This window comes from Tetranychus urticae, chromosome 1 (genome assembly GCF_039701765.1).
Source record: "Tetranychus urticae isolate SD_2017Ah chromosome 1, NJAU_TeUrti_SD_1.0, whole genome shotgun sequence".
Classification (NCBI taxonomy): domain Eukaryota; kingdom Metazoa; phylum Arthropoda; class Arachnida; order Trombidiformes; family Tetranychidae; genus Tetranychus; species Tetranychus urticae.
In genome coordinates, this window is record NC_142958.1 from 21,931,645 (window position 1) to 21,943,989 (window position 12,345).

Genomic DNA, 12,345 nt, shown 5'->3' on the forward strand with positions numbered 1-12,345 from the left:
TTTTTAGATGTCTTACGATAAGGTCAGCAAATTGTCAACGCTTCAGGTTTACAGCAATAGATTAAGATCAAGGAGAACCAATTTCCAGACGTTTCAGGTTAGGGCTGTTGCTGATGAACGCTTACCGTTGAACGCAGCTTGATATCCAACCAAGATAAATTTTATTAAAAGTAAAAGTAAACTTTCTTTACTATTAAGATGTGTAAAAACTTGATAAAAAGATAACAATTTAATGATTTAAATTAAGGAAGCAAACTTAACTTAAGTTTGATCAATCATATTTGTTGATTTGTTGATATGTTGAATGGAGGAAGACTGTTTGAATGATTTGGATAGAGAATTTTTGTCATTCAATTCTAAGAGGAACAAGAGAGGATGAACCACGCAACCGATACAAGCGTGAGAGAGCAGAGCGAATGTGTGTAGTCTCCTATACTCGGCTTGATCAATCTGTTTTCTCACCCGATTAACAGATTCAATGCGATACAATCTACGATCTCGTAAAGTCCGAGCTCATGTTAAAAGAGAGTACGCAAACCCGACCAACAAGCTTGGATTTAAACATTAAAAACAAGAGCTTCGTATGAGTGAAATGAAGCCAGCAGAATTAGAGATAGAAATTGAAAATTTTAAAAGGAATTACCTAGATTTTAGTATGCGAACTTACTACGCGGCATATCTACGTGAAGAAAACGAACTGAATCATTTACGTAACGAAAGAATCTCTCTTTTAACAAAGATTCGTTTACTGGAATATCGTAAAAATGAAAAGAAGAGCCGCATCCCAGTTATCAACATTGGTCAAAAAGCGCCAGATAAAAGCTATCAAACATCAGACAAAAGATCAATTTAGTCAGACGGACCTGCCTCCAATAAAAATACCGAAAGACAAAGATAGAATGGCTCTTGCTTTGAAGGTCGTATCGCGAGAAGTTGGTTGTAATTATAACCAGGCTAAAGCATGCAAGGTGAAAATGAAGACATTAGCTTATGAGGTTATCCGCATGAGAAAGGAAAGACAAATATTGACTGATAGATTCAGAGACATGGCAGATAAATATTACGGCCTGCAAAAAGCTATTCATTAGGTCTTCAAAATTACATTAGAATATTAGAAGCAAAAGTTAAAGACACTCTATAAAAGAAAACGCTAAATATAAAAAATTGTATTTTTATTTAAATTATTTCTAATTTATAATCATTTGTATTTGCACAATCTTTGAATTTATTGAAAAATGCATGTAATCAGGACATTTTAGGGTAAAGGTAAAGGTAAAAATAAAGGTAAAGGTAAAGGTAAAGGTAAAGGTAAAGGTAAAGGTAAAGGTAAAGGTAAAGGTAAAGGTAAAGGTAAAGGTAAAGGTAAAGGTAAAAGTAAATGAAAAGGTAAATGTAAAGGTAAATGTAAAGGAAAAGGAAAAGGTATAGGTAAAAGTAACGCGCTCAATAGGTCTTTTCATGGTTAGTAGCACTGGCTGCACTTCTTACATGTCATTGGAAAAATAACCCTTTTTCTTACATTTTGCAAGACTGCAATGAGGGCCATAGCACTCTGCATACAGAAATCTATATAAAACTTATAGCTGGAATTATTTTGATGAGGATATCTTCTATCTTTTTTTATTCAGCATGATTCAAGAAACCTTATCTTTTTCGAGTAGAACTGCAAAAGTTGTCGATGTTGATCATAAAATAAATCTTTCAACTTCTTGAGCTTATTAGTTTTAAGTCGCAAACCATAGAGTCCATGTTCCATCTGCCTGCTATATCATTAGATCGATACTCAGCAATGCTACAGGTTTTTCTTATCATCTCAGACTCTTGAGTGGTTCTTATTATTCTGATAGATTTCGTCTTATTGGCCAATGTTTTTGTACCGCGCGATACCAAACATAAGATTGTCAAAATCCATTACAAAAATAGGTAGAACATTGTTTTACAATAACGCTGATATTGATTCAAAGTTAGAGTTTGTAATGAACTACTAACCTCAATGAATGATTTGAATAGCTATGAATTTATCGCTTTATATAGCAATTTTATTGCTAAAAACAACCTAACAAAATACCAAACTGAATGGGATAGCTAAATTTATTGTGTTCATGCTTACAAATCTTTTTAATGATTATTAAATTTAATTTGATTAAATGAATTCAATGATAGCCATACTCTATCTTGAATGGCAATAATAAAATGTATAACAAAGGCCTAAAATATACAAAGAAAAATATTAGTATACCTGGGCAAACTACGAGACCCGCCACAAAACATGTCAGCCTGTTTTTTTGAATTACTTTTTTATTTCTTTGTCAACCAAGCTCATTCTCAAATTTAGTAATCTTAAATAACTGGCAGACAATATCGTAAGAATTTCGGTGTGTAAAACATCGCGAGGCATGTATTTTTGTTCGTGTTTTGATTCATTGTTATTCAATAGGACCTTTCATAATGAGATCCGCAAGATACAAGGCTAATTTTTCTGTTCAAAATAATTCCAGAGGGCTTTTCTTGCTCCTGTTACCAATTGAGTGTCGAGATAAATCTACTTTATCGCAACAATACTCCATTTTGCATCTTGCGTTCAATTTGCTTAGGCTATTTCACGATGAAGTGCCTTCTTCAATTAACTATATTGCTTTGATCAAAACACAATGACACAAGGGTTTTAAAACATTGTTAAGTGATTTGTTGGTTGTAATAAGAACTCGTGACTACAACAGATTAGCTCTAAGAAGCATATTTACCATTGATCTGATACATTTGCTTCATAAGAAACATACATTAGCTTTGCTAAAAAATGATCTGGTAATCAAGTTAAAATAATGAGTAGCTATAATGATGGTGAATTCGTTGATTCAAGAGTAATATGCCTCGCTAGGTAAGTAATATTTACCAATAACTTCAATCATGATTATTGATCATTGATAGTTTAAATAAAGGTAAACTGGACTAGACACCTTTTTATACGATACAAAACCAGAAAGTCGCAACACGAAAGCTAGTTATTTTTAAGACTGTAGCTCAACTTTGAAAGATAAAATTGAAAAGATGCACCAAAAGTTCTTCGTTCAAAAATTTAATGATTTGTACATTTCATGGGTTACAAATTTAGATGGTTGAATATTTATCAATGACAAATTAATGATTGTGATTGGGATTTGAGGAAAAATATTTTTGTGTTAAATAAAATTTTGACTGTTTTTAGAGCTCAGTTCGATTGCGGTTCGTTCTGAGTAAATACATGTATATAAATTATTTTTGCTCTTTCACATTTACTAATCACAAATTTTTCATCTAGATGATTGGTATAATTTGTGAATTAATATCTGATTACAGTAATTCTAATAATAGTTAACAAATTATTAACAAACTTACTTTTTCAGTTGGTGGTTGATGCTTGGTGGTTGAACGTTAAAGGTTGATGGTTGGCGGCGGTCGCGGCGGTTTTTGCTGGTTGATTCTGTAACTGGTCGATCGTTGATACTGGTTGTGTTGAACCTTAATTTCCGATGCTGGTGGCTGCTGATGTGTACCAATGATGATGTAAATAATCCAATGGAACAAAAGTCACAAAAGTCAAAAAATCCAATGGTTCACAAAAGTCACAAAAAGTCACACGATGTCACAAAAAGAAAAAGAAGATTAGAAACAGTTTGTACTTGGAAACTCCTTACCTTTAACTTACCTTTATGGAATCAACAAGTTGGTTTAGCCTGCAAAGATAAGAAAAAGTTCAAACGTTATTAAAGGAATCACAAAGTTTTACACTTACTGTAATATGATTAGAGGAGTTGAAGATGGAAATTTCGAACAAGTTCGGCCGAACGATGAATTAAAACTGAAGCAAATAACGCTCTGATTTCTCTTTCTCTTCATTCGCCCGCCCTTCTTTATCTTCATAAAACCAATTTTTCTTGTTATTTATCATTCCACAGTGTACCTTTACACGAATAAACGGTAATTAATTATTAGAATGCAATCAAACTGTCACTTCGTTCTGTATCAAAATTGCAACGATATCCATGATTGATTATAACGATCCACTTTGAGAAGCTTTACAATACTAAACGAAAATTTAGTTTGCCCCAGCGTGACCATCCTCTTTTAATCTTCCCTGCAGGGCTTTCCCACAGAATTTGATTAATGTTGATCGTTAAAGTTACTTTAACTTTCTTAGTTACAAAAGATATTAAAGTTAAGAAGTTTATCCCTCTTGAATAAGTTTTGATTGACGATCGCAGTTAATCTCCTTTTAGCTTGATCCTTGCTAAAGATAATTTAAGTTAAGCACAGTATGCCTTGCAGGTATGCTTTGATTGAAGATTAAAGTTAAAAATAAGTGAATGCAAGGCAATAAACTTATTTAATTGCATTACATCATTAATCATGGAAAATTTAAGGTTAATCGCTGTATGCATTACCAAAGGTAAGAATACATTGTAAAAGGTACAATAATCATTAATATCAATCAAACTTATCTATTATCAAAGGTACGAGTGCATTGAACAAGGTAAGTTAATTATAACGGTATAATTAAGGTCATTTCGATATTTGCATTGTCAAAGGTATACATTAACAAAGGTATAAAAGTTATAAATCATTATTATCGATTATCGAAAAAGTGTGCTATCTTGTGTATTTCTATTACTACTCCTACCTTTTTTCAGAAAGAAACATGATACAAGATTGATTAATAATGAAGCAATGAAGCAATGAAGAGAACATATAAAATGCTTTCGATTGATATACAGGGTGTAAATGTCAAATACGCGGTTTTGAATCGCTTATAACTTTTTTGTCCTTTGTCCGATTTCGAAATTTTTTTCGATTGTATGTAGTCAAATAGTTAAAATTTTGTTCATGATAGTTCGTGAATTTATATGATTACCTTTGGGCCGAGAAATTTCGCCCCAAAGTCGAAAAAGTTGATTTTCGCTCCGAAAATAGTCTAATTTAAAAACTTTTTATGCTCTGATTCAAGATAGAAAATTAAAAAATCAGTCAAGTCTTATCCTGAAAATAGCGAATGATTAGGTTTTTCAGGCGTAAATACGATGATTAGAAATTTAGACCAATCCAAAATAAAATGCGAATGTTTAATGCGCGTTTTGCCTACCTTCAAGATTCGATATTTTTCCAAGTCATAATCGTACAACTACAAAGTGGAGAGTATTCGATAGATAATTTTCTGTTTAATCTTTTAGGTCAAAAATTTTCATGAAATTGTGAAAATTTGACTATTTTTCTAGTGGTTTTCGGCAAAAATCAACTTTTTCGACTTTGGGGCGAAATTTCTCAGCCTAAAGGTAATCATATAAATTTACGAACTATCATGAACAAAATTTTTACTATTTGACTACATTTAATCGAAAAAAATTTCGAAATCGGACAAAGGACAAAAAAGTTATAAGCGATTCAAAACCGCGTATTTGACATTTACACCCTGTATAATTTATGTTTATCACTCAATTCGTTGTCGAGTTACAATTCGATGAAATTTTGCGAAAAAACCTTTTTCGTGCATCTAATGTTTGTTGAAAATTGAAAAATTAGTTTATCTTAACCAATAGTAAGTAAAGATCGTTTAGGCTCTATTAAAGCTCGATCCTGAATCGAAGTTTTGCCTTACGATCCGATCCTTGAATCGATCCTAAAAAAGAGCGATCTTCTCAGGTCTAGTTTAGTGTCTGCTTCAACCAAATTAGGCGCCATAAATGTTTGGTTAAGCACAATAAATTTGGATTGTTTAAAATGTTTACTTCATTGCTACCTGAGTATACACCTGTAAATGAGTTAAAAATCAAATGAATAACCTAAAACTGAAAATAGTCAATCTAATACATGTATTATACATGTATTATTATACATATTAATACCTGTACATAGTAGTTAACTGACCATAGTGGATTCGAAACTTTTAATCCTTTAGAAACTTAACCTTAGCCATTTTGTCCCCATGATAGCTAGAGACCTGAAACACATTATTTGTCGATAAAAATTGTCGATACACATCAACGAACGACTGTTCTCATGATTTTGGCCATTGGCCTCAAAGCTGTGACTCTTGATAAATTCGATCGTACCAAAAAAGTTTCACATCCGAACACAATGTATCAAAATACGGATATCGCATTACTTCTCCACGTTCAAACGTGAATTTCTCAGTAAGCTGAATATTGATTAACGTTGCTGTTTAATCATTTCTTTTATTTAATATAAAAATTTTCTTTTGAGCTTGCCCAATTCAGACACAATTTTTCGCAAGATATACGGCCATGACTTTTTATGTTGTATGTAAATCAAGGTAACTTGTTTTTATGGAAATAAAAGTGTTCAGATTGTCATTAATCTGCTTATTGGTAAAACAATTGATATCTGTCATATGAACTTGGCATTTTTCCACTTGAGATTGAAACAGCCACTGAACGAATATCAACTCCAAACTCACCTTCACCACGTCGGATTTTGAAGAAACCTGAAAATCGAATGAATAATTGTATTGAAATGATAGTTAGTAATAGCAATAGTCTCTTTATAATAGTTAGGAAGAAGCGGTTATAAACTCATACCTTTATCACCCCATTGAGTGCCCCATGAATTTGAAATCAGCCAATATTTGACTCCATTTTCCACTCCCCAACCAATGATTTTAATAGCATGAGTTCCCATCTTTTTACTTGAAGTCCGTTTGTAAATTCCTGAAAATATTTTAAGCAAATTAAATGATCACAAGAATTTTAATGCGTTCTTACCTGATTTGTAACTAAAGAAATCTGAGTAAACATCGAGATATATAGTTATCGGACCATCTAACAGGGCGTGCATCTTATCAATGTAGGTCTTTGGCTCTATAGGATCCAGTTGAAAATAATTTACAATCTCGTTGTCCAATAGACATGGTCCAAACGGTGTTTTACAGCTTTCAGATCCATTTGTTTTGGCAGTAAACACGCCATTGGCAGCCCAGTATTTGAAGGCTTGGAAAAAATTTGCACTGTTGTAGTTACAATTGCCATAATGTTTAATCATTTGTCAACTGTTTTTTCAACGTCAATTTTGACTCCAGTACGAATGCAGATTCGATCAGCGATTTGACCAACAGAAGCATAGATCCAAGATGGTGTGCATGAGTCTTGCTTGTAAATTTTTCCGATGGAAGTACAGTTTGGCCATTCCAATCGAGCATCGAAATTTTCAGGCAATTTCTTTCCATTAAACGTTTTCGTTTCAAAAGCTTCATTGTCAGTGACATTAGAAATGAGATTCTTTATTTCGTTGAAATTATGTCCATTGAAATTTCCACCTGCCTAATGATACAAATCACAATTTAATATCATTCAAAAAAGGTCAAAATAATTACCTTCCAAGTCGTTGATCGCCTTAATAATGGCATCTGTTAATGGCTCCAAATCCTCTGATATGAATGCATGGATGCCAAAGACTGTGTAGCCCAAAATCACTGCAACGAAAAAGACATTCATTTTGAACATTTTGTTTAACTTGCATATTTCATAAATCAATATAAAATACTGATTTTCGCATGGTTACTCGTTTTATAAACAGTAATTTCATGATATCGAAATTTATTTTCACAGATATTCTAAATAAGGTATTTAATTGTTTCGATTGCGATAATTATTATTTTTAAATAATTTATCACCAATTTGCCATAATAATTGAGGAGAGTTGCTGGATTATTTCCTTACAAGGTAACTTATTTTCGTGAAAAGGGGAGATTTAAGATTACCATCAATCTACTTGAAGTAAAACAATTAATTTATTTTGTGTTAACTTGGTTATCACAATTGAAACAATGCAAAGGTGCTTATTCAGTATCGCGTACTGAAAAGATTTGATATCATCAAATTACTAACAATAAAGGTATTAATTATGAGTGAGTTTTTATTAGCAATAGTTTATACTAGTGGCTGCAATCATGACTGATCGAAAATTTGTTTTCACTGAATACAATTAATTCCAAAAGACTGAAATTCTTAGTGGAAAAAACATGAATGAGAAAAGCTAAAAAAATTGAAATAAAAATTTGGTTCACAGCTGAATAAAATAAAGTTTAATTTTCACATATACTCCTAACGTAAGTCAACAAACATCAACATGAATAATTGAAAAAGGTTTCATATCCCAACACAATGTATCAAAAGTGGGGTTCTGCATTTTCCCACCCTATTTATTGTGTACCCTGTTCATTATTTCCCACCCAACGTGAATCTCTTAGTAGACTCAATTGTGATTAAGCTCTGACAAATTCATAACAATGTCTTGTATTTATTATCATACCGAACTTATGTTGTATTTAGTAAAAGATTAATGAAAATAAATGGTTACTCCAAACATACATGTAAATCTTATGTGTTGGAAGGATGTTCATCAGAATATGAAATAATTCCGATTTCCTTCTTCGAATAAGTTGCAGCTATCTAACTTTTACAGCCACAGATAAGTCAGATCAGATCAGGAGCGGTCAGTCTTCCTAAGAATCGAAGTGACATGTTCAATTTTCATAAATAATTGACTTCAATTTCAGATAATTTTATAAATATTGAAGGGTAGAGTTACCCAAGAACAATCCCATTAATCATTTTGTTTAAATTCATTTAATTCATTTGTTTAGCTTTAAAGCTTTATCTTTCTTTTCTTTAAAATTTGGTATAATCATAAAATTGGTTTTTGTAATTTTGTATTAATCCCTAACAATGACATCATAAGATTGTTTACTGTTGTCACAGAGATGGTGACCATAGCTTTGAAGCTTTCACAATTCTTCCTTTTCCTTATTCTATTCTTCCTTCCTTGTTCCTTCCTTCCGTTATGTAACATATATAAGGGGTTAATAATTCTCAGTTTAATTGTCTTTTTATTAGTTTAATTTTGATTACTCTACTTAACGTGATAATCTCTCTTTCTGGTTATAAAACCTTTACTTCATCAAATTCAGTTCTATGTTTAAATAAATTTTGTTAATTTTCTAGTTTTAAAACTTCAATTGTGCTTCTAATTTTCCTCTAAAATTGTGCTTTCTAAGACTTGAGTCTATTTATCTTAAATTGATAATTTCAAGTGATGCTTGAACTGAAAGCTATCGAGTTAGTCGTGATAATTTTGATACTTTGGGTCGAGATAGAAGCTTCCGTTTTGAGTCTATTCTGGTTCCAGTTTGGTGACTATTCCAGTTAGAAGCTTTCAAGCTTAATCTCGCTACAAGAACACTAACAGTGCAAAAGCTTTCTAAAGCTAATAAAGTCCAAGTCTTGTGACTGTCCAGTTCAACATTCCTGTCCTAAGACAACATTTTCCAGTTTGACCAGATTTGTGGTTTTTGGTTTCAGCTAATCCTAGCTTAGAAATTCTACCTTTTGTTTGACTTTGGTTTGACTCAATAGTTTTGAAACTGTGATCCTAAAAGAACCTGAATATTCAGGATTTGAAGGGCTGAATAAATCTTCTGAGTTTTTGGTGAATTCATCTTTAATTGTGATTAGATTTAATTGTGTTCACGTTTTCAAACGATTAAGAAATTGTAACCTTTCAATATAAACACTGAGATATGATTTTACATGTGATATGTAATACACAATGGCCATTGCATAAAAATGCCATCATGCATGCAAAAGCACACAAAGAATGGTTGATTCTTGCTCTTTAACATTTAATTATCACAAATTTTCAATCCAGATAATAGGTACAATGTACTCAAATAGAGTACATTTCAGTAGATTGGGAAATTTCAATTGATCAGTTTCTGGTGCTAATAGTTGATATAAATTTTTATAATTTATTTCTTTTTTATTCCGAATATTTTATCAGATCGGTCTTTGACAATCGTGAGATCGCATGATTTCTGCACAATAGGAGCAAAGGGGTAAAGATAAATGCATTAATCAATACATTCCATTTGATATCTCATCAACAGATTCAATATAAATATGCTTATGAAAAATCATTCAATATTCAATTGAAAAAATTGATTTATCGAGCTTTACTTTGAATTATTGTTTCAAAATGTTTCCCAAAGTATTCTTGTTACTTTTACTCTCGTTGTTTGGTGTTAAGTTTTCGAGTCAAACGATCATTGAAAGCAGTTGTAATGATAAATATGAACCAACTAAATATCGTTTATTCGATGGTAATGGAAATATTAAATTAACAGCTGTTTTCCAAATGGAATCGACAAATGCCTTTGAGCCAATATTAAGTTTGGAGCTATTTGGTGATAAACCTTACTCATACGATAGATATTTTAGAAATGACTTTTCATTTGGATTCAGTGGCAAGCGTTATAGATTCAACTGTATTAAATATCCTTTTGAGGAAGCAACTTGCAATTCTGGTTTTACTGACAGAAAAGGAACATCTAATTGCGTTATAAACAAAGACACGAATGCGTGTAAGTGGCTCTTAAAAGTTGGCATGGATCTTCTGATGGAAAATGAAAAAGGGATTGAAACATCAGCAATAACCATCATCACCAATCCATTGGAAGTGGAGATTACGCTTTCAAATTCGCATCTGGATGAGACTGTGGCTGCAAATAAATTAACTCCTCTTCCGATACATCATTGGTCTTACGCTCGATACTGTGAATATAACAAGAAAATATACGATATTGATGGCGATATGATAACTTTGAAGAAAGACAATAGTTCATTTGAATTGTTCATCTATCGCTTGACCAAGTACGATTACAAGAAACCTCGACATGTAACCTTGATCAATGCAAAAAACAGTTCAATATCGATCTCTTGTGATGATGATAGAAATGATATCATTGTTTCGACTAAGACTGGATCCAAGGAAGTTTCAGTGTTGGACAAATATATATTTAGAAAGCACATCGATGGACTCCGATGTGGCATCTCTTTGTCTATCGAAATGGAAAGCGAACATTCATCATTTTCTTTCAATGATACACCATTGAAATTGATTTATAAGGCTAATGACTATGATATTATAATACAAGAGGTAAAATTTGAGTCTGATTCTATTGCTGTAGATGAACCTAGAATTGAAACAACTTCAATATCCTCAGTGGATCAACAAGATTCGACCGATGAACCAAAAATTGAAATGAATTCAACAGGCACTGTGAATCAACATGACTCCGTCGATGAAAACCAGAAGCATGATTCAGGCAATCCAATAATAAGAGTTTTCTCGAAAATTATATCTGCAGTTAAATCTTATTTCGATTTTTGGTAATCGAAAAATAGTAATTCAAATAACATATGTACTCCAATTGGTGAAATTTTTAGCAATCCTCATTGCCTTGTAAGTCGATATTGAATATTAAATGAAAATTTATTATTAATACAATAGCAATAAAAAGTGAATCAACCTTCATTAGAAATTCAGATCATCTTTCAATGATCATTGACAAAGCTGGGAACCTAAGGCATGAATGTGACTCTTTCATTATTTATTTGAACGTCCACTTGAGAAGGTCCACTTTAAAATGCTTTTGAATAGATTGATTATTTGCTTACAAGTTTTCTTGTGATTCAAACAAATGAAATATTTTTAGTGAATTTTATTTGATTTCAAAAATTAGATGAACGTGTTGTGAAAAATTATTGTATAAAATGTGTTTCAACATGAATTTTGTAATGCAGAATTAGTTTGTAAATTATTATCATTAAATTTACAATCATTCTCTAAACTCTCTTCAATAGAAAAGCTCTTGTCTTTTATATCGATGATGTTGCTGTTGAAGTTGATGAAGTTGAGGGTGAGGGTAAGCTTGGATATGATAAAATTGCCTCAGTTGAACATGTTTTATCAACATTCGAACTTGTTTCAGGAAGATAGAAATACAGAATAACTGCTTCAAAAATACCGAATGCGACAAAAATCAGAAACACGGAACCACCCAACCAGCTATTAGCAATTGGAAAACCTAATCCAACAGCAAAATTCGCAGCCCAATTTGAGAAGCCACCTACGCCCATTGCAACACTCAAAGTTGATTGGGGTAGCAATTCAGATGGAATCATCCAAGGGATTGGACCTGAGAAAAAGTTCAAAAAGAAAATAAAAATTAAAAATCTTTTTCAATATAAAAGTTAAGATAATGCGTACCAATAATTTATTCAACTAACCATTTCCCATAGCAAAAATGAAAACAAATGCCATATAGAAAGACACGGTTGCGAATGGAGCCCAAGAAAGTGAATCCTGGTGAGAAATTAAGTGAAAATTGTTATTAGTAAATGATGATTGTTATTGGTGATTGTTAAGCCAATAAGGAAAATGATTCCACCCCAAAGACTAGTAAAGAGTAAGGATCCAGTAACAATCTTACGGATCCTATGTTAAATTAACCTCTCTCTA

The 12,345-nt window shown here is 32.0% G+C and overlaps 1 protein-coding gene and 1 pseudogene across 2 annotated transcripts; both read right to left on the reverse strand.

Annotated features, from left to right (window-relative positions):
* Positions 1-6,180: 6,180 nt before the first annotated feature.
* LOC107362279 (cathepsin B-like) lies at positions 6,181-7,481 on the reverse strand (annotated as a pseudogene). Its single transcript, XR_016197759.1, has 4 exons — positions 7,361-7,481; positions 6,753-7,303; positions 6,570-6,698; positions 6,181-6,475 (listed from the first exon to the last, which is right to left on the reverse strand). The product of XR_016197759.1 is annotated as a cathepsin B-like (transcript).
* Positions 7,482-11,569: 4,088 nt separating this feature from the next.
* On the reverse strand, positions 11,570-12,259 carry LOC149094770 (solute carrier family 2, facilitated glucose transporter member 3-like). Its single transcript, XM_089265915.1, has 2 exons — positions 12,114-12,259; positions 11,570-12,022 (listed from the first exon to the last, which is right to left on the reverse strand). Exons 1-2 carry the CDS (start codon positions 12,145-12,147, stop codon positions 11,703-11,705), a joined length of 354 nt encoding a protein of 117 aa, XP_089122041.1. The 5' UTR covers positions 12,148-12,259; the 3' UTR covers positions 11,570-11,702.
* Between the last annotated feature and the right edge of the window lie 86 nt (positions 12,260-12,345).

What these genes read in the sequence shown, in the direction of transcription:
- LOC149094770 (XM_089265915.1), bottom strand. Translation starts at nt 12,147, where the DNA reads ATGGCATTTGTTTTCATTTTTGCTATGGGAAATG. An exon ending in CATTTTTGCTATGGGAAATG is followed by an intron (nt 12,023 to 12,113) that starts GTTAGTTGAATA and finishes ACTTTTTCTCAG; the next exon opens with GTCCAATCCCTTGGATGATT.